At 43.1% G+C, this 19,544-nt stretch overlaps 1 protein-coding gene across 5 annotated transcripts in view; it reads left to right on the top strand.

Annotated features, from left to right (window-relative positions):
- SLC24A2 (solute carrier family 24 member 2) overlaps positions 1–19,544 on the top strand; it is a 256,795-nt gene that overhangs the window by 132,430 nt on the left and 104,821 nt on the right. For all 5 annotated transcript variants that reach the window (XM_089693969.1, XM_089693970.1, XM_089693966.1 and 2 more), the window contains 2 exons: positions 8,598–8,630; positions 19,371–19,479. In XM_089693969.1, the coding sequence (XP_089550095.1) occupies positions 8,598–8,630; positions 19,371–19,479 (142 nt within the window). The remainder of the gene's footprint in view (positions 1–8,597; positions 8,631–19,370; positions 19,480–19,544) is intronic.

Below are 19,544 nucleotides of genomic sequence, written 5' to 3'. Positions count from 1 at the left end.
TTTTGCACTGTTGCACAGAAGGTTTAGTTTAGCTGCAATTTTTTATGTGGTCCTGCCACCTTAAAAAAAGTTGTTCAATAGAAGAGCTAATATACTGAACTCAGGGGTGTAGATAAGGGGGGAGTCAGGGGGGTCAAACCCCCCAAGCATCAGTCAATGTCACAGCAACTAAGCTAGTGTAGCCTATCAACTGTGGGAGCCGCATTGTCGCGGAAAACCACCAGTCTCATCCACATTGCTGACAGGAAGGGCTCGGGACTCTGGATACCGGATAAAAAAAAAAACATTTGTTCTTGGCTTGCCCGCACTGTTTAGCAGGTCGGTACTCGGGAGGTCCTGTATGATGTTGGGAGGGAGGCAGTTATGATGAGCTTCAGCTACCCATTGGCTGAGAAGGCAGCAGGAGCCAATGGCTACCCAGAGTGCATTATTCTTCCCTCCCTTTGTCCTTTTTTTCCCACAAATAGAGCTTTCTTTTGGTTGTATTTGATCACCTCTGCGGTTTTTATTTTTTGCACTATAAATAAAAAAAAGATCAACAATTTTGAAAAAAAATATATATTTTTTTTACTTTTTGCTATAAAACATATGCAATAAAAACATTTCTTTATAAATGTATGCCAAAATGTATTCTGCTACATGTCTTTGCTAAAAAAAATCCCAATACGTGTAAATTAATTGGTTTACATGACAGTTATAGCATCTACAAGTGGCGGTATACATACTGGAATATTTAGCCATTTATTTTTTATATTAGTAATGGCAGTGATCAGTGGGTCTGCGGGACTGCAGTGGGCATTCTGACACTGGGGGGGGGGGGACTGACTAACTGCCTCTGATGACTGCCACTGACATCCCAATGACACTAATGCAGTGATCAGTGCTAACAAAAAGCACTGACACTGTACTAATGATACTGGGCAGGAAGGGGTTAACATCCGGGGCACTCAAAGGGTTAACTGTGTGCTGTGTGTGTTTTACTAGGGAGACATGCTGTGCACAGATATACACAGCAGCATGTCCATGCTGACAGGAGAGAGACCTGTGTTGTTTACACACAGGTCTCTCCCCTGTAAGCTTTACACGACAAGCTCCGAGTGCTGGCTAGGAATTGCTTGCCAGGCCATCCCTAGCCCACCCCAAAGGTGGCACAAGTAGGGCGGAGCGCATGCCCCCTACCCAGAAATGGAAATCATATATACATACGTGATTTTGCGCAGCCATGCTGTCCTGTAGCAGTACTTCTGCTATAGGGCAGAGGGAAAGTGGTTAAGATTACTTTTTTTTCCATTCATCCAGCGGACTAGTATAGTACTAGAGACACAGGCTGCAGTGTTTGCTATACTGGTACTACTTTTGACAGTATATATACTATGCAGTACTGCCTGCAGCCATGAATGATACAGCCACAGCACCTGTGATCATCATTATCATGCTGATGATCACACTGTACAGCATGTGTCTTGTTGTACTGCAAAAAAAAATATGACAGTGTGATAATCCTCCCTTGCTGCATGTAAAATTAAAAGAATAAATTTGCCTATATTCCTATATTTACACTTACCACTTGCCTTTCGGTCACTTATTCCCCCTTCCTGCCCGGGCCAATTTTCAGCTTTCAGCGCTGTCGCACTTTGAATGACAATTGTGCGGTCATGCAACACTGTACCCATATGAAATTTTTTTCACACAAATAGAGCTTTTTTTGGTGGTTGTTTTATTTTTTGCGCTATAAACGAAAAAAGAGCAAAACATTTCGAAAAAAAAGTTTTTCTTAGTTTTCTACTATAAAATTTTGCAAACAGGTAATTTTTCTCCTTCACTGATGTGCGTTGATGAGGCTGCACTGATAGGCAGTACTGATGGGCACTGATAGGCAGCACTGATGGGCACTGATGAGGTGGCACGGATAGGCAGCACTGATGGGCACTGATAGGAAGCACTGATAGGCGGTACTGCTGAGCTGGCACTGCTGATGCTGCACTGATAGGTGGCATTGATGGGCAATGATAGGTGGCACTGCTGGGCAGCACTGATGCGCGGCACTGCTGGGCAGCACTGATGGGTGGCACTGCTGGGCACAGGTGGGTGGCACTGCTGGACACTGATGGGCACAGGTGGGTGGCACTGCTGAGAACAGGTGGGTGACACTGCTAGGCACTTCTGGGCACAGGTGGGTGGCACTGATGGATACAGGTGGGTGGCACTGATGGATACAGGTGGGTGGCACTGCAGGGCACAGGTGGATGGCACTGCAGGGCACAGGTGGTTGGCACTTATGGATACAGGTAGGTGGCACTGATGGGCACAGGTGGGTGGCACTGCTGGACACTGATCATCAGTGCCAATCAGTTGTCTGAAAATTTCCGGTTATCGGCAATACTTTGAGGAAAGTGCAGCCTATAACCGGCATCTGTATTTACCCGGTGATCTGCTGTGTCATTGGACACAGCTGATCACATGGTAAAAGGTCCTGTGATTGGTCATTTACCGTATCACGTGATCAGGACATAGTGATCACCGGTGGCATCGGGTGCTCGCCACAGGGGGCGTGTTCTGGGATTACGTCAACGGACGTCATCCCAGAACTAGATAACCACGCTGTAGCCGTCTTTTGGCTATAGCGTGGTAGGGAAGAGGTTTAAAGGTGGATACTGGAGTGCAGAGTTTCTATTTTCTCATGAATTGAGCCAGCACCCAGTGAATGTGAGTGGCAGATTGGTATGATCCAACTGGGAGCAGTGTTCAATCTTTTGTCATCAGGTTGGGTTCACACTATCCAAAATAGTTCACCTTTCAAAGTGTAGCTAAGTGTCACAGTCGTGCATACAAGAGCCAGGCACAGGCTCTCACTGTATTAAGAAGTCTTCATGTATCCCCTCATTCCCCCTCCCTCAAGAATGTGATCAGTGTGTGATGCTGAGCCCTTGCCTAACAATTCTTTGCCAAATAAGGCTTGGCTTGTCCGTTGTGGGAAGAGACGCCCAGTTGATTTTGTGTAGAGAAAGGAAGCTGTTATGCTGTGTGTAGTCAGAGAAGTGAGGACTTTCGGCGTTTTACCATCTAGCAAACCGAGAGCAAAGGAGAATCGCGCTGTACCAACGAAACTGAGTGCGAGACCAGAAATCCCTTTTTAGCTCATTAGACTTGAAACTGCTTAACCCCAGGCATTTATTTGGCAAGTACTTTTTTACCTAAACTTCTTTCTGTTATCTGTTTGCTGTGCTGTTGTGCTCTGTATATTTATATATACCGTATTTGCCGGCGTATAAGACGACTTTTTACCCCTTAAAAATCTTCTCAAAAGTCGGGGGTCGTCTTATACGCCGGTATAACATGACATGACACTTTTTAGGGGGGCGGTGCGGTGCCGCCGCCGCCCCCCCCCCTTCCCCTAACGGAAGGGACACTAAGTACAGGGGTGGGCAGGGGCTATTTCTTACCTGGTTCCGGTCCCACGACGATCCGGTCCAGGAAGCGCGGCTGCGCCTTCAGTTCGGCCACTGGAGTTCGCGCGGCTGCTCGGCTCCGCCTCCTCACCAGCGATTGGCCGCCAGAACTGTAGCTCAGGAAAGGCACACAGGCGGCCAATCACCGGCGAGAGGGTGGAGCCGAGCGGCCGCGCGAAAATCGAGTGCAGGACCAGCAGGTAAGTGGTCAGTGTAGAGGTGCTGCTGCAACCACATATGCTGGCTGCAGCAGCACCATACGAGAACAGAGTCAGCAAGTGTCAGTGGGAGGAATAGTGCCCCATCATTGGTGTCACTGATACCAATGATGGGGCACTATTCCTCCCGCTGATACCTATGATGGGGCACTATTCCTCCCACTGACACCAACGATGGGGCACTATTCCTCCCCCCCACTGACACCAACGATGGGGCACTATTCCCCCCCCCACTGACACCAACGATGGGGCACTATTCCACCCCCCACTGACACCAATGATGGGACACCATTCCTCCCACTGACACCAATGTTGGGACACTATTCCTCCTACTGACACCAATGATGGGGCACCATTCCCCCCACTGATACTAATGATGGGACACTATTCCCCCCACTGATACCAATGATGGGGCACTATTCCCCCCACTGATACCGATGATGGGGCACTATTCCCCCCACTGATACCGATGATGGGGCACTATTCCTCCCACTGGTGTGCACTGGAAGAGGGGTAGTCTTATACGGCGAGTATAGCCCAAACACTACATTTTAGCAGGAAAAGTAGGGGGGTCGTCTTATACGCCCAGTCGTCTTATACGCCGGCAAATACGGTATATATATATATATATATATACATATATTGGTTACATCTTCTTTCTGTAAATATTTTTACTGCACCCTTTCGACCTTTTGGTAATAAATCTTACTTTCTAAAAGTATTGAACTGTTTCTATAGCTCCTGAATGTAACTTACGAATCCTTGCCGCTGAAGAGCGCTACTATGAGTATTTAACCCTCTGTATAACCAGTCTGTAGAGATAGCGGGATACTGATGGTTAACCAATCATCCTAGTGTATTGCTAAGTTTCCTCTTTCTCTGTATGAAAAGGAGGTGGTGGCAGTGTGAAGGGTTAATTGCGTAATTAACCTGACCCAGTAACAATCGCATTCAGGCTGCCGGTACGTCGATTGTGGTCCAATTAGCTGGAAAATAGGTGTGCAGGGTACAGCTGGGCATGGCATTGTTACGCACATGACATCGCGGTTTTAGATTGGCTAGTCCTTCGGTCACGAGTTTGGTGAGAAGGTCTGGGGTCTGACGCCACGCCCGTCACACTAAGCAGCTTCTGTCAGGTGTTCAAAAGGTGACCCTGTCACCCCCTAAATGCCAGTTTTTATGCCAAGTGGCAGTGTATAATGGTGCTAATGCACCGCAACCACAAGCAAAGTGCTTGGCTCACAGTTGTGGCATGGCCCTATTGACTTGAATGGCCAAGTATGGGAGTCAACTCAATGTGCCATGTCAAATTTTCCATGGCTTTGATGCAAAATTGTCACAGCCATGCCATGTAGCCTCCTCCATCTGTATTTTAGATTTAAGGTGGGTGACCAAGGGGAAGTAAAACTGAAGTCTGTACTGGGCCCCATGATTTCTAATGGTGGTCCTGCTCATAGGACAGTGGAGAGGATAACTGATTCACTGCATCGGCAGCCAGATTTAGTCCCACACAAAGGCAAAGAGAAAGTACAGGGGGAGGCGTTTTGGGAAAGTAGAAGTTATTGGTGGGACATGCAGAGCATGTGGAGAGAGCTAGCAGGGACTGGAGAGCAAACAGCCTGCAGCACAGGAGAAGTTGGGTGGAGAGAGAGAACTGCAGCAGAGAGTGCTGTGTACAAACCCAGGTGGGGAATGGGGAATGTGTTCCAGGGGAGAGAGGAGCTGTGCATGGCAAACCATCTGGAAGCAGCAGAAAAGCATGGGGACAGACAATTACCAGCAGCTCAGCCTGAAATATGAAGAAGAGCCCCTAAGTAAACAGCCTTACAGACTGACCTCTTTAGGAACCACACATTGAAGCCTCAGTCCATGCATGTTTACTATTTGTTTCACTAACAGATGTGCCTGCTGGGGGCACTGTATATACTGTATATACACCACAATTTGTCACATTGTGGCAGGCCTGCTAATTTTTGTTCTCTGGGTACTCAAGGCTAAACCCCCCAAGGAAAGAAAATGATCTACGGCCCTAACTCAACGCTCTGGAAGCTCATGTCTTCTAACTTTCCTCTATTCGAGCGCAGCAGCTTCAGTCAGACTCTGCTACATTCAACACTTTCAGGACTATCAGATTACTCTGAACTCCATTATGTGCTGTGATTCCTTCCTCTAGCTCCTACATTGCTACAAGAAACAACAGGGATGTAAGGGATGAAGGGATGGAGCCACAACATGTGGCAGGGGACAGAGGCATCTGAGATCCTGGGAAGTGTTGATTGCTGAAGGCTCTGACTGAGGGGTAGTAAGTGACATGGTCCACCAGAGAGGTGGGTATAATAGCTCCTTCACTGCAATGACCTTCTGGATAGATTTTTTGTTAGGTAACTGACAGGGTTTCTTTAAACATAATGGAGCCAGAAAGGAACAGGTTTTTTTTAAGGAAATGGTTCTAGTTAAAGATATGGGAGCTGCCTTTGCTGACTTCTCCTTCTAAAAATCCAGAGCATGACATAAAGCAAAGAATTTCTTTTCATTTAACTGAATGAAATAGATTCATTCAGGTTTTTTCGTTGTAATTAACTGTGGTTGGCCACGGATAATCACATGACACAGATGGGCTGTGATTGGCCCAGCCTGTGCATGTGATCACTGTGACCCTTCACAACTAGACACATTTGTATACAATGGATGGCATGAAAGGAAGCCATCTATTGTATACAACTGTCATGTGACCTGCTGTCATTGGTCACAGCAGGTCACATGGTACTGGCAACAAGGCCGGTAAACAGATCTGTCATCGACCATGTCTGAGGTACACAACCGGTGACAGATCTCGCCACAGTGCAGCCTTGCGGGCACGGACAAAGTGAAGGACATCATATGACTCCCTCCCGGAGGGATGAAGAGTATACCTGGCAGTCATTTGACTATAGCACGGGTGGGAAGTAGTTAATAGGAAAGCAGAGGAATTGGCAGTAACACCAGAGATTTCACACAAAGGAAGCAATAAAAGAGAACAGGATACTTACACAAATCAGGAATATGACATTTTAGGTTTACATACACCTTAATACTTTCAGGGTTATGAACTCAGAACACGTATACACATCAGGAGTTCTGATTCAGTTTGACTTGCTACAAACTTGCTACAGGTATCTCAGAAAGCATTGAAGCCAGATACATCCAAGCAAGTAGTATTTTCAATAGAAAGCAGCTTACTTGTTTCTCCCACGTGAAATGTGTTTTTATCCAAATAAATAAGCTGAGGTTGTATTAAAAGTATCCTGTACTGTATCAGCCCTGACATGGGTGTTCCAGAGCGAACTTAAAGTGTTACTAAACCTGCTTTTCTCATCAGCAGTTAGAGCAGTCTTATGACTTCTATCAGTGGTCAGCAGAGCACTGGTTAAAGCTTGTAGGAGTTTTCTTTCTGCTCCAGGAGGATGCAGAACCCCTGACCTCTGTCTGGACAGTGCGGATTGGCCCTGTGCTGATCACCTGCACTCTCCCAAGAAAAAAAAAAACTCTCTAGTAATACACACCAAACTGAGCATGTGCAGAGTGTCTACACATGATATGTCTTATCATGTGATAAGAGGGGGACACTGGAATAAGGGGAGGATCAGAGAAGTCAGCATGCACACAATGCAGAGGATTAACCCTTTAGGTTCCACACTGAGTATATCAAGCATACTTTACTGCATATGCAGACTGATTTTACTGTTGTGGATTTATTGGGACAGGGGCAGCTCCAGCTGGCTATTATATGTTGATATCAACATTTTATAAATAGGTGAATGGCATTGCTCTACCAGTGATTGAAAATTTTCTCCACTAAAAGAAGTAAACATATATTTAAATACGTCACAACATCACATTACTTGAATTGTCCTCATGTATTTGCAAGACTTAGAAGTTATGATATTTTTTTTTCTCGAGTGTCTGATTTTACTTACAATGAATCAGTTAGTAATATAAAATTCTCATATTCGTTGTTGAAGACTTAGCCAATTACATTGGTAACTTTAAATTGAATCTTTTAAGTGTCAAATATGTTGTAACACTGCTCTCAAATGTATTTATTGTGACAGTACACAATACAGAATGTTATGTATGTACTGCACTGATACCAAAAAGCAGTCTTTATTTGGACATCTTAATAGCTTAATTGGCCTTAGGGATTGCTATTCTTACAAGCCCTTTTGAGCTACTCAAATCCTTAGACATGTGCTTTTCATATGTGGGATCTCCCTTACAGAAATACGCTTGATGCTTGAACACTATAGACACTGTATTAAACATGTCTAGATGAAATTTTTTTTAATAAATGTAAAATGTAAGCATTGTTTTAATGTACACAATGTATGCTTTATACATAAACCCTACACAAAACAATGATGTCTGATGCATAGCATACATGTGTGTAATATTTATAAACCAAAATAAATTCATTTTACGGGTCAATAATGCTGATGAGTAGCTATATTTTTCATTACTGATTAAACTTGCAAAACTTGTGAAATGTTACTAAATTTACCATAATGTTTAGTAAATTTATTATACCAGTAAAAATGTATTTGTTTTTGGAGGAAAGGTGTGGCACACAAGACTCAGGTCCAAAGCAGGCTATGCACACAAAAGATGAGTATCGGTATATATAAAAGATGGGAGTCATCCTGTAGTTTACTTAGAGACAACTTAAAAGGCCTGACACCATTTCTTGTGGTTTTAGTCGAAAAAAAGGCACTGTGTTGTCAGACACAACAGGAAAATTGGAGCTGAGTGTATTTCTGGCAGTGTAACAGGTTTTTTGTACTTTTTCATGGTCTTTGCGGGGATAAAAATTAGAGAAATGTGCATGTATTTCAGGAATATACTGCATTTTTTTGCCCTGACATACACTTTAAGGATGTATACTGTTTTTTTTCAGACATGGACTGAGACTGCTACATCTCCTACTAAGGTCAGTATTTTTTTCAAAATATGCATAATGATGAATTTAGTTTGTAGCTTAAGTAGTAACAATTTGTCATTGTGTAAAAACCACTAGTAGGCCCCAGGTTAGCACCAGGTTAGCAGCAGCCCATTGTAGTAAGGAATATGTCCATAAAATGAGCCTAAAAAGGCCACAAAGTCTTTAGAGCAGCTCCTCCACAGATAGAGGGATATCAGAGATACAGCAAAAGAACGGAGTGCTTCTAAGTGCAGCACAAAACAAATGTATTAATAAAAAAATAGTAAAAACAGTAAATATCTACTAACATGAGTATGAAGAATAAAATGCATGTTATGTCACCCAAAAGCCATCATCTGTAGTCCCAGGAAGTGTGTAAGAACACCCAGCTAAGCAGAACACTGAACTGCTGTGGAGAGTTTAAGCCAAGGTATGGAAGTCTAATTGTCAACGGTTTGACAATATGGGAACCTCAGCAGTGATGTCAGACTCTGGGGGCGTGTGGGTGGAATGGCTACGCATTTCAAGGCAGTAACACCTCTCTCTCAAGCTTGCCTATCCACGCATCCACCTTTCCCTTTATGCAAACAGCTGCCAGTAATGGTATCCACTCCTCCAGCACTGCACAGCCAAAGAGCACATGATTCAAAACACCACCCTTCCAGCACAGCACAATGGAGGAGACAGAGAACTTTTATTATCTGTGAGAGCCGGCAGGCAGCTGTGAGCATTGGGGGACAGATAAACATGCAAATGTAAGATTATATATAAGCATTATGTAAGGGTTTATCATAACATACAGTTATACACATTCTAAAAGTTAGGTGGAATTAATGATAATAAAATATATATAAAAAGTAGGGGAACTAAAACATGAATGCTGGATAGTAACTGACTTTTTAAAAGGTATATTAAATAAATGCAGGGCTGTGCATAAGTGGGTACCATCTGTCCTCCTGTCCAGGGCCCAGGCTAGAAGGGGGGCCCAGGCAGCTGGGTGAATTTGATGTGGGCAAGGAGAGTGATCAGCATGGTGGAGGGGGACAATTACTGGAACTGATGCCTTGTATGGCTTTCTCTGCAGAAAATGAAAGTTGGCATCTTCTCCTCTCCCTCCTGCTACGCCGATCACCTTCCTTGTGCACCATATGTTTCCCCCCTCTGCCCAGGCCCCCCCGTGTGCCCCACCCCCTGCCCCCACAGTGCTGCCAGCTTCCCTCCTCTCTTCCCACCAGCGGCTGAAAATACGCAATATGATCCTTCAGGATGGAGAGTGGGGGAAGGGTCCAGTAAATATGTCAGTTTTAGCAGCTGCTTCCTTTCTGGAATGAACACAATGAACGATCGGTATAGATCACTCACTGTGTTCATTCATAACTAAAGCACTGTAAACTGTGTTTATTTGGGAGGACCCTGTCAGGTTGGCTGTATGGGGCCCCGTGGTTTCTAACAGCAGCCCTGAGTAAATGCAATAAGAAAATAGCATTTAAATTTTTTTTTTAACAAAAGCCAAAATAAAAATTGACCAATAATGATGATGATGAATTCAGAATGATGACAAATGACTCCAATTATAGTCAAGAAAGGATACAAGAACAGAAAGGAGAGACATGTATCCATGTCTAACATACCTACTCCCACGTATATGCTCAATAAATTGGGTTATATGTGTATATATACACACAATGGATGAAGATGGACTAATGACGTACCTATATAATAGTATATGTTATCATAATGGCGACAACTGTGTGCAATCTATGTTCATAGCTCACAAACCAGGTGTTACAACAAAATTGTGAAAAAGTTGTTTGTCCATAAAAGTAAGTCATATAAAGTAAAATTAAAATTAGAACTAAAGGGTACTATGCAGGTAAAAGCCCTGCATGCAGATGGACAAATGTATGTCTAAAATGGTTATATGTGTACTGGGGATAACTACTTGTACTTCATGTGGAGATAATATTTATGTATAAATTCTAATTTAATTTTACTTTATATGACTTTATAAGACTGTTGTGCTGGTGCAGTGGATACTGTTACTGGCAGAGGTTTGCATAAAGAAGAGGTGGATGCCTAAATAGTCAGGCTTGAGAGAGAGGTTTTACTGCCTTGAAACGCGTAGCCATGCCCCCTAAGCACCCAGAGTCTGACGTAACTGCTGAGGTTCCCATTCTGTCAAACCTCTAACAGTTTGGCTTCCATGCCTTGGCTTACACTCTCCACAGCAGTTCAGTGTTCTGCTTAGCTGGATGTTCTTCCACACTGCCTGGGACCACAAATGATGGCTTTTGGGTTACATGACATGCACTTTATTCTTCATATTCATGTGGGTGGATATGTACTCTTTTATTAATAAATGTGCTTTTTGCACTTAGAAGCACCTAATTTTTGGTTTAAGGTCACTTTCCACACTTTTTGAACTGCTTAATTTATCTCATCCTATTGCCAATAGTTTAACTATTATTATGCACCTAACCACTTTCAGGCAAAGAAACATGTAATACAAATTTCCAGTTGTGTGGACACTGGTAAACGGAGTGCATGTTAACAATAAGTACTAATTCCCATGGGCATCTAAAGCACCAGGTTTAGATGTATACAGCATATACAGTATAATGGAATCGATAACGCCCAGGGGCAGACTGACCATTTGAGCACTCGGGCACTGTAGGGGGCCCCATGAGATGCCCCTGGTACCTTTCATTGTCTTTTTCATATGCCTTTTTGGGTGTGGGCAAGGACACAGGGGTCCCATGATCCCCTATTGCCCGGAGACCCCTTGAGTTGTCAGTCCGCCCCTGATAAGGCCATACATACAGCTGCATCTACAGACACAAATGCACACCATTTTTAGCAGTGTAAAAAAACTGTGAGACACGGCTGTGTCCAGGGCTGCACATATCTAACGATTGTACTTCTGTATGCATACACACATAAAGTCACTAGAATAATTTTATGCTGTTAAATGCACATCTAAAAATAAATACTTTAGGTGCATATTTTACACAGGTTCTTCTGCTAGCTCTGCCCGAAGAACCTGCATTCCATGCAGAAAATATGGAAGAGGATAGAACAGGAAGGCGCTTCTAAGTGCAGTATATCCAGAAGAATCTTTAATAATGCTGGTTAGAAACACTTACAAACTCGTAGTTAAAACAGGCTCAATAAGGCTCAATCCACCATGCGAGAACCCTCTGTGTCAGCCAGCAGCTGCACGGGGGGGGGGGGGGGGCTGAGGATCCGATGTCCAAGATGGCCACCACAAGTTCTGGGATCACTGGGACACATGCTATCCAGAAGGCCGCAACCAGAAGTGACATGGGTTAGGAACGTGGAATGGTGACGCGTTTCGAGCATGCGCAGAGCTCCTTCTTCAAGGTCTTGAAGAAGGAGCTCTGTGCATGCTCCGAAACTCGTCACTTCCAGTTGCGGTCTTCTAGACAGCGTGTGCTTGAGCGTGCGTTCCAGAGGTCCTGGAACTTGCGTGGCCATCTTGGACATCCTGGCTGGCACAGAGGGTTCTCGCATGGTGGATTGAGCCTCTGCACTCTGACGATTTTATTGAGCCTCTTTTAACTACAAGTTTGTAAGTGTTTCTAACCATCATTATTAAAGATTCTTCTGGATATACTGCACTTAGAAGCGTGTTCCTGTTCTATCCTCTTCCACATACACAGTTTGCCTCAACTTCTAGAAGTGCTACCTGGTGCATGTTGTCCAGTGTCTCCTCCATCCCTGGCTGACATGTCTCGGTCCACAGCCTCCTCCATTGATGTGCCCTATACATATCCTCATGCAGAAAATATACATACGGTATATCCATGTAAATGAATCCTAAAAGTTGTCTGCAGATGTCAAATCAGTAATCCAAGCGCTTACCAAAAGGTAGGTATTTCTAAACAAGGATACAAAAATCTAATCAAATTGATGTCTGTCTCTGTTGACCAGACCGGACTCTGAACTATCTCCTGCAGCAGACCAATGCAATAAAAATTAGGAAATGTGTAGTACATCAAAACATACTTTGGTGTCGTAGATTGGAGAATGTTACTGGGATTATCTCCTTCAGTTTTCAGTGTTTTGTAAAACAGCCAACAAATGCATTTTTTACCAAATCATGTACTCTACTTAGCTGGTTTGTAAATGTTACATTGCCGCTTGATCCTACCAGAGACATCTATCTTTTTCCTTTTTATCTACAGTATGGGGTTGATTTACTAAAACTTCTGAGTGCAAAATCTGGCTTGCAGCTCTGCAAGTCAGCTTCCAGGTTTTATTGCCAAAGCTTAGTTGAGCAAGTTGAGGTTTAGAAGCTGATCGGTTTCTATGCAGAGCTGCACCAGTTTTTTCACTCTCCAGCTTGAGTAAATCAACCCCTATGTGTGAAGGAGTTTCTCTAAAATCACAGTTCATGTGTCTACTCTCTTCTGTTTAAGTAAAATCCATGTCTTTAAACATCCTGACAATTCTTTATTGCGGTGCTACATAGAGTCTTTGGTGCAATAGAGTATATGGCAGAGGATAGTGTAAGGAGGGTAAAAGCTGAAACACGTGCAGACTAGACACCAAACTATCTGCTTCCTGTTTTTTTTTCATTTGATGTTTGACCAATGTAAGATAGATTTATTAGGTTGTAGAAGCCTCCTATGAAAACTTTTCTTTCTGCACTTTTGTGAGCACACTTACTTTTTATTTATAATAAATAATGGTGTAAAATAAAGCTATGCTATACCATTGCACTGGGCTTTTTAAAGTATTATTGCAATTTGTTTGAAAAATGTGTTTGTTGAATGCTTATATTGTAGTTTTATACATTTAGGGCCATATATACAGTATTTGGACACAGGCACAATTTTAGTTTTTTTCAGGTATTTACCATAACATATTGTAGCTATAGTTATATAATGGATATGGGCTGAAAGTGTACACTCTCGGGTTTAATTTGAAGGTATGTACATCCAAATTGGAGAAAGAGTTTAGGAATTATAGCTCTTAAGAGTAGATAACCCCCCCCCCCTTTTTCAAGGGACCAAAAATAATTGGACAATTGAATCAAAAGCTGTTTCATGGCCAGGTGTGGGCTACTCCTTTGTTATTTCTTCATCAGGTAAGCAGGTAAAAGGTCTGGAGTTGATTCTAAGTGTGGAATTTGCAATTGGAATCTATTGCTGTGAACCTACATCGTGCATTCAAAGGAGCTGTCCATGCAAGTGAAACAGGCCATTGTAAGGCTTCAAAAACGAAACAAATCTATCAAAGCGATAGCAGCAATATTAGGAGTGACCAAATCAACAGTTTGGTACATTCTGAGGAAAGAAGAACTCACTAGTGAGCTCAGCAACATAAAAGGCATGGACATCCACGGAAGACAAAAGTAGTGGATGATCACAGGATCCTCTCTACAGTAAAGAAAAACCCATTCACAACATCCAGAAAAGTGAAGGACACTCTCCAGGAGGTGGGCGTATCATTATCAAAGTATACAAACAAGAGAAGATTTTATGAGAGCAAATACAAAGGGTTCACCACAAGGTGCAAACCATTCATAACCCTGAAGAATAGAAAAGCCAGATTAGACTTTGCCAAAAAACCTTTAACAAAGCCAGACCAAAAAAGCATTTTTTTGGACGGATGAAACTAAGATTAATCGTACCAGAACGATGGAAAGAAAAAAGTGTGGAGAAGGCTTGGAACAGCTCATGATTCAAAGCACACAACGTTATCTGTAAAACATGGTGGAGGCAGTGTGATGGCATGGGCATTCATGGCTTCCAGTGGCACTGGGTCATTGGTGTTTATTGGTGATGTGACAAAAGACAGAAGCAGCCGGATTAATTCTGCAGTGTTTAGAGATATACAGTCAGCCCAGATTTAGCCAAATGCAGCAAAGTTGATTGGACGGCGCTTCACAGTACAGATGGACAATGATCCAAAACACACTGCAGTAGCAACCCAGGAGCTTTTAAAGGAAAAGAAGTGGCATTTTCTGCAATGGTCGAGTCACCTGATCTCAACCCAATTGAGCATGCATTTCACTCGCTGAAGGCAAAACTAAAGGCAGAAAGAACCACAAACAAAGAACAACTGAAGACAGCTGCAGTTAGATCCTGGCAAAGCATCAGAAAGGAGGAAACCCAGTCTTTGGTAATGTCCATGGGTTCCAGACTTCAGGCAGTCATTGCCAGTAAAGGATTCTCAACAAAATATTAAAAATGAAGATTTTATTTATGATTATATTCAATTGTCCAATTACTTTTGGTCCCTTGAAAAAGGGAGGATGGTTATTCTTATGAGCTGTAATTGCTAAACCCGTCCTCCAATTTGGATGTGCATATCCTCAAATTAAACCTGAGAGTGTGCACTTTCAGCCCATATCCATTATATAACTATAGCTTTAATATGTTTTGGTCAGTACCTGAAAAATACTAAAATTGTGTCTGTGTCCAAATATATATGGACCTAACTGTAGATGTAGCACTACCCTCGTAAGTGCTGCTGGATTTGTTTGGGTCCCCCTATACTCTGCATAGCCAGGCAACATGCATTTTCCACACTCTACACACTGGAGTCAGTAAACAGTCATTGAGCTTGGTTTTGTAGTTTTTATTAAGGGGTTTAACTTGGATGGGGTCTAATTATATATGGGATGCCCAACGAACTGTAGAACTTGAGGATGGCTCCTTAGCAACAAAAATGTAAAAAAATGCCGATAGCAAATCTCTCCTTGAAGAGCACTCAAGGCTTTCTAGGGTACCTCCTCAGATCCTAGATGATTCCTTCTTTTCACCCAGCTGCCTGAGGATATCCCTGGGCAAAGGGGCCCAAGAGTTGTCAATTTAGAACAGTCCCAGGCAGGGCCAGTACTTCCATTAGGCAAATTTGGTGGCTGCCTAGGGTATACTGCCACTTAGGGGCACCTTGGCGCAGCACAGGTTGGCACTCTCTCTGTGTGGGATGCCGCCATGTCATGAGTGATTCTCCAGCTGAGGGGAGGGGCAGCAGAGGTAAGGAAGAAAGGACAGAGGAAGATGCTGGGTGTCTGGGGCCAATGGAGAAGCTAAGCTGCCACTCCTTCCAGTGTTCCTCTCAGACTCAGTCCTGTACTGCAAGCTGGCTGGTGGCTGGTGATCACTGTGAAATTCCAGCCCTTCTCTTCCCATTCATCAGTGGAGGTGGAGCTGTGCCTGTGATGGAAGGTAATGTTTGACTCTGATGTCTTGTGTCTGTGTGAGTGTGACCCGGCTGGCTGGCCATTCATCACATGTACAATGTGTCAGTGAGTGATAACATCATCACAATCCCACAGCCTGCTCTTCTAGGGCCTGCTGGGCCGGCCTGCTGATCTATGTCAGTGTTGGTGGTGGTGTATTGTGTTGAACCTGGCACTGTGTGGGATCACTTGGTTCAGGTGGTCTTTGTGTGTGTGTGTGGGCTGCCTGCTGTCACAGCATTTTATCTCCCCCCATTGCCTGGGGAATTTCAGCCTGGGATCTCTCAGAGAGTGGGTACATTATCCTTTACTCACTGCAACTGTCACCCTGTCACTGCCAGCCAAAGATACAGTCCATCTGTGACACTGATTTTGTTTTTAATATTGGTGCTGGTGGCATCTTATGGCACTTATGTTTGTACATTAAGAGAAATTCATGTTTTGTTGATTTAATATTTTCTACTGTTTTTAAAAATGTTTAATTTTTTTTTGTGGGGGATGTGCAAGTAGCTGGTTTTGCCTAGGGTGAAAAATAGTCTAGCACCGGCCCTGGACCCAGATGAGAAGCTAGTTTGGTCTTGCACCTGACTGCCCTCTCCTCTTATCTGGCCCAGGGGGTGTAAGAATGCTCGCACTGTCCTCTCCTTTTAGCTTAGTGGGTTGGTGGCTGCCTTCAGGCCTTACACTGGGCTGGCTCCTTCCCTGCTACACAGGCTGTACTCTCCATGAGACATTGATGCAGTGAAGGTCCTCTTCTCCAGCGACCTGCCTGTAGGTAGACTCCCCTCCCTGGGGCCCCCTCTCAGGCTCCACACTACAGCCTTCTTCACTCCATCTTCCACCCAATACTGCACACCTCCCCCCAGGTTCTGCCACTTTTGAGGGTTTCCCTTGTCACCGTGCCCAGCCTCCTGCCAGGGTATGGACCAAGGTCCCTCAAACATGCAGATCTGGGCCTCCTCCCCTCTTCCAGAAAGTTCTTCATTTTCTGGAGAGGTGGGAGGGCTCCAGAAGGTCATGTTAGAGCCTCCCAGCCTGTCCTGAGTTGAACTCCTGCCTCACTGCCAGGCTTATTTATCCTGGGCTGCTACTCCGCCTGTATCTAAAAAACCCCCAACAAACTCTAGCTAACTTAGAGGGTGTTACATATACATAGAAAATGTTTTAGTACAGTATATGTATTGCAAGGCATGTTTTAAGGCACTAATGGATTTTTACACCATAATCAACAGCAATTCTTCAAAATTAATCTTTTTTTTTACCTTTTAAGTTACTTTTCATTTAAAATGTGAGCCTTTCTTTGTTGTGAAGGACAACATAATGGAGATACACAATGCTAGCCTTTTAAAATGATACTTCCAAAATACATTTGGGGAAATTAAGTAAAACCAGTGCACTCAGAATCTGGTGTAGCTGTGTATTGTATCCAATCAGCTTCTAACTTCAGCTTGTTCAATTAAGCTTTGACAATAAAACCTGGAAGCTGATTGGATTTGTACGGAGCTGCACCAGATTTTGCACCACGCAGTTTTAGTAAATAACTCCCATTATTTACTGCTAAATTCCAAAGACTCTGCTAACAAATACAAAATATGGGATTGTTGTTTTTATATGCCAGATGGATGTTTTAGTTCATGTTTTCCATTACCAATATATTATAAATATAAATAGTGGCATATTGTATGAAAAGCTGAGCTCTTTAATATATGTCTGCATACAAAGGCAAATTGTCCATACCCCCTATTGGATTCAGTGTGCCAGCTCTAAGCTGTTTATGAGAATGCAGGCTTTGTGTATGCCTTTTATTTGTCCTCTAGTGATCACCATGATCCTTTTGCAACTGGGAAATCAAACCACGTCATAAATATATCCTTTTAGCAAATATCTGTTCTGCGAAATAGAAATATGATTTGCTTTTAAGGGAAACATAAAGAAAAAAATGAGTTGCCTTTGTGATCTTTCATGCCAAATCACTCCTTTAGAACAGCTGTCTAAACTTCTTGTGTCATGGTCTACAACCCTGTTATACAGGGAGGAATCACATTATGGGAAAGCACAGATCTTTTCCAGCAAACCTTTGGAGTGTCTCCTTCATAAGAGTGAATGGGAAAAGTGCTCATGCATAGCCAGCTTTTGGGTTTCATAGTAAATTAATTTGGGTCATTATTTATTAAGAAAAATATCACACAATGATGCAATGCATATGTATATTTATTTTAACTTTAAAAGAGTACTGAGGCACAAATCATACTGCATATGTTATCTTGAGCTGGCAATTCATTTAAAACAAATGTCCGTACAAAAAATAACAAGGGGGTTTTGTGAATTTCTTGGGATTCAACGATCTGACATACAAACAAATGCCTCTGTTAATCAAGTTAGTTTACTCTTTTCTAATGGCAAGCCCCATGTCTTGGTGGGCCTAGGACCCAAGATTTGTTTACCTCATTGGTAAAACGTTTTGGTCAGTACCCACCATATTTGCTTAATACTTGCCAGAGTTTAGAAGTGACGAATCTCACTGATCAGTAGATTCTCTCACATGGTATGATTTGTTTTGTATCTTCTCACAGCCTCATTTGCCTAAATATCACTGTCGTTTTTGCCCCCGAAGAGATTTCCTTTTACTTCCTACCTTGATGACCACACAGGAAGCAAAGGAAAAGTTCTTCTATGAGGACAGAAACAGTAATAAACACCTGACAAAAGTTCTATGCGTTTGTTGCAAAGTAGTAGCGGTAGGTTAATACTTATGTGACGGGAGTGACTTTTGGGGGTGGGGGGACCCCTGTATAAGCTCCTCAGATTCCTCTTATGTGTAACCCACCCTGTGCTTGTTAGGGGTACAGGGTGGTCTGTCCTGATATTGTGTAGACATGTAAAGGTGGGGTGGAGTGTTGTCCATTGTTCACTGCCAGGTGCTGCATCCCATTGTTCTATTGTGTCTTGCTTGCCAGCAAACTATTATGGGATGTATGTGTTCCTGCCACCTGGTGTATCCCTTTGTTCTATTGAATGTCTTGGTTTGGTGGGGGGTGTTTCCGGCAGCCGTTCCCCCTGATGGGTCCGCCTGCTGATGTGTTTCCTGTTCTGGGTTGTATTTCCCCGCCCTGTGTATATATCTTGTGTTTGTGTTGAAATAAAGCAGTTCTACTTCCTGTCTTAAGAAGTCTGGTGCTGTCTATTTCCTGTATGATCAGCGGTGGGGTCCGTGGATGGTGTTCGGCCAGGGAAAGTGGGAGTCTAACGGAAATACCCTAGCGCAGTCAGGGACCGGTTCCATTACAGCTTACATACAGCTTAAAAAATAAAATTGTATATAGTTGAAATATTTAACAACTCTGCGCTATAGTATATACTGTATGCGTCTGCTTAATATAGATAAATTGATAAATTAATTAAATCTGAGCAGCTACCACGGTATTGCAGGCAAAAATACATCTAATAATAAAAACAAGTGCTCTACCCTTTTGTTTTTAATAAAATTGTATAGGCTGGAATTCAATCATAACACCCATAGTACTTTTTTTTAACAGACAAAGCCAAGACTACAGCGAGGTGGCAGCTCCGCATCACTGCATAACAGCCTTATGAGAAATAGTATCTTTCAACTAATGATCCACACACTTGATCCTCTGTCTGAAGGTAATGCTCCATTCTCTCACTTATTAAACATTTCTTTTTTTATATAATAAATTGGTCGTTTTTGG

This window comes from Staurois parvus, unplaced genomic scaffold, assembly GCF_062004578.1.
Source record: "Staurois parvus isolate SC_StPar_1 unplaced genomic scaffold, SC_StPar_1.0 ptg000644l, whole genome shotgun sequence".
NCBI classification, from domain to species: Eukaryota; Metazoa; Chordata; class Amphibia; order Anura; family Ranidae; genus Staurois; species Staurois parvus.
This window is presented reverse-complemented; position numbering and strand designations above follow the sequence as displayed.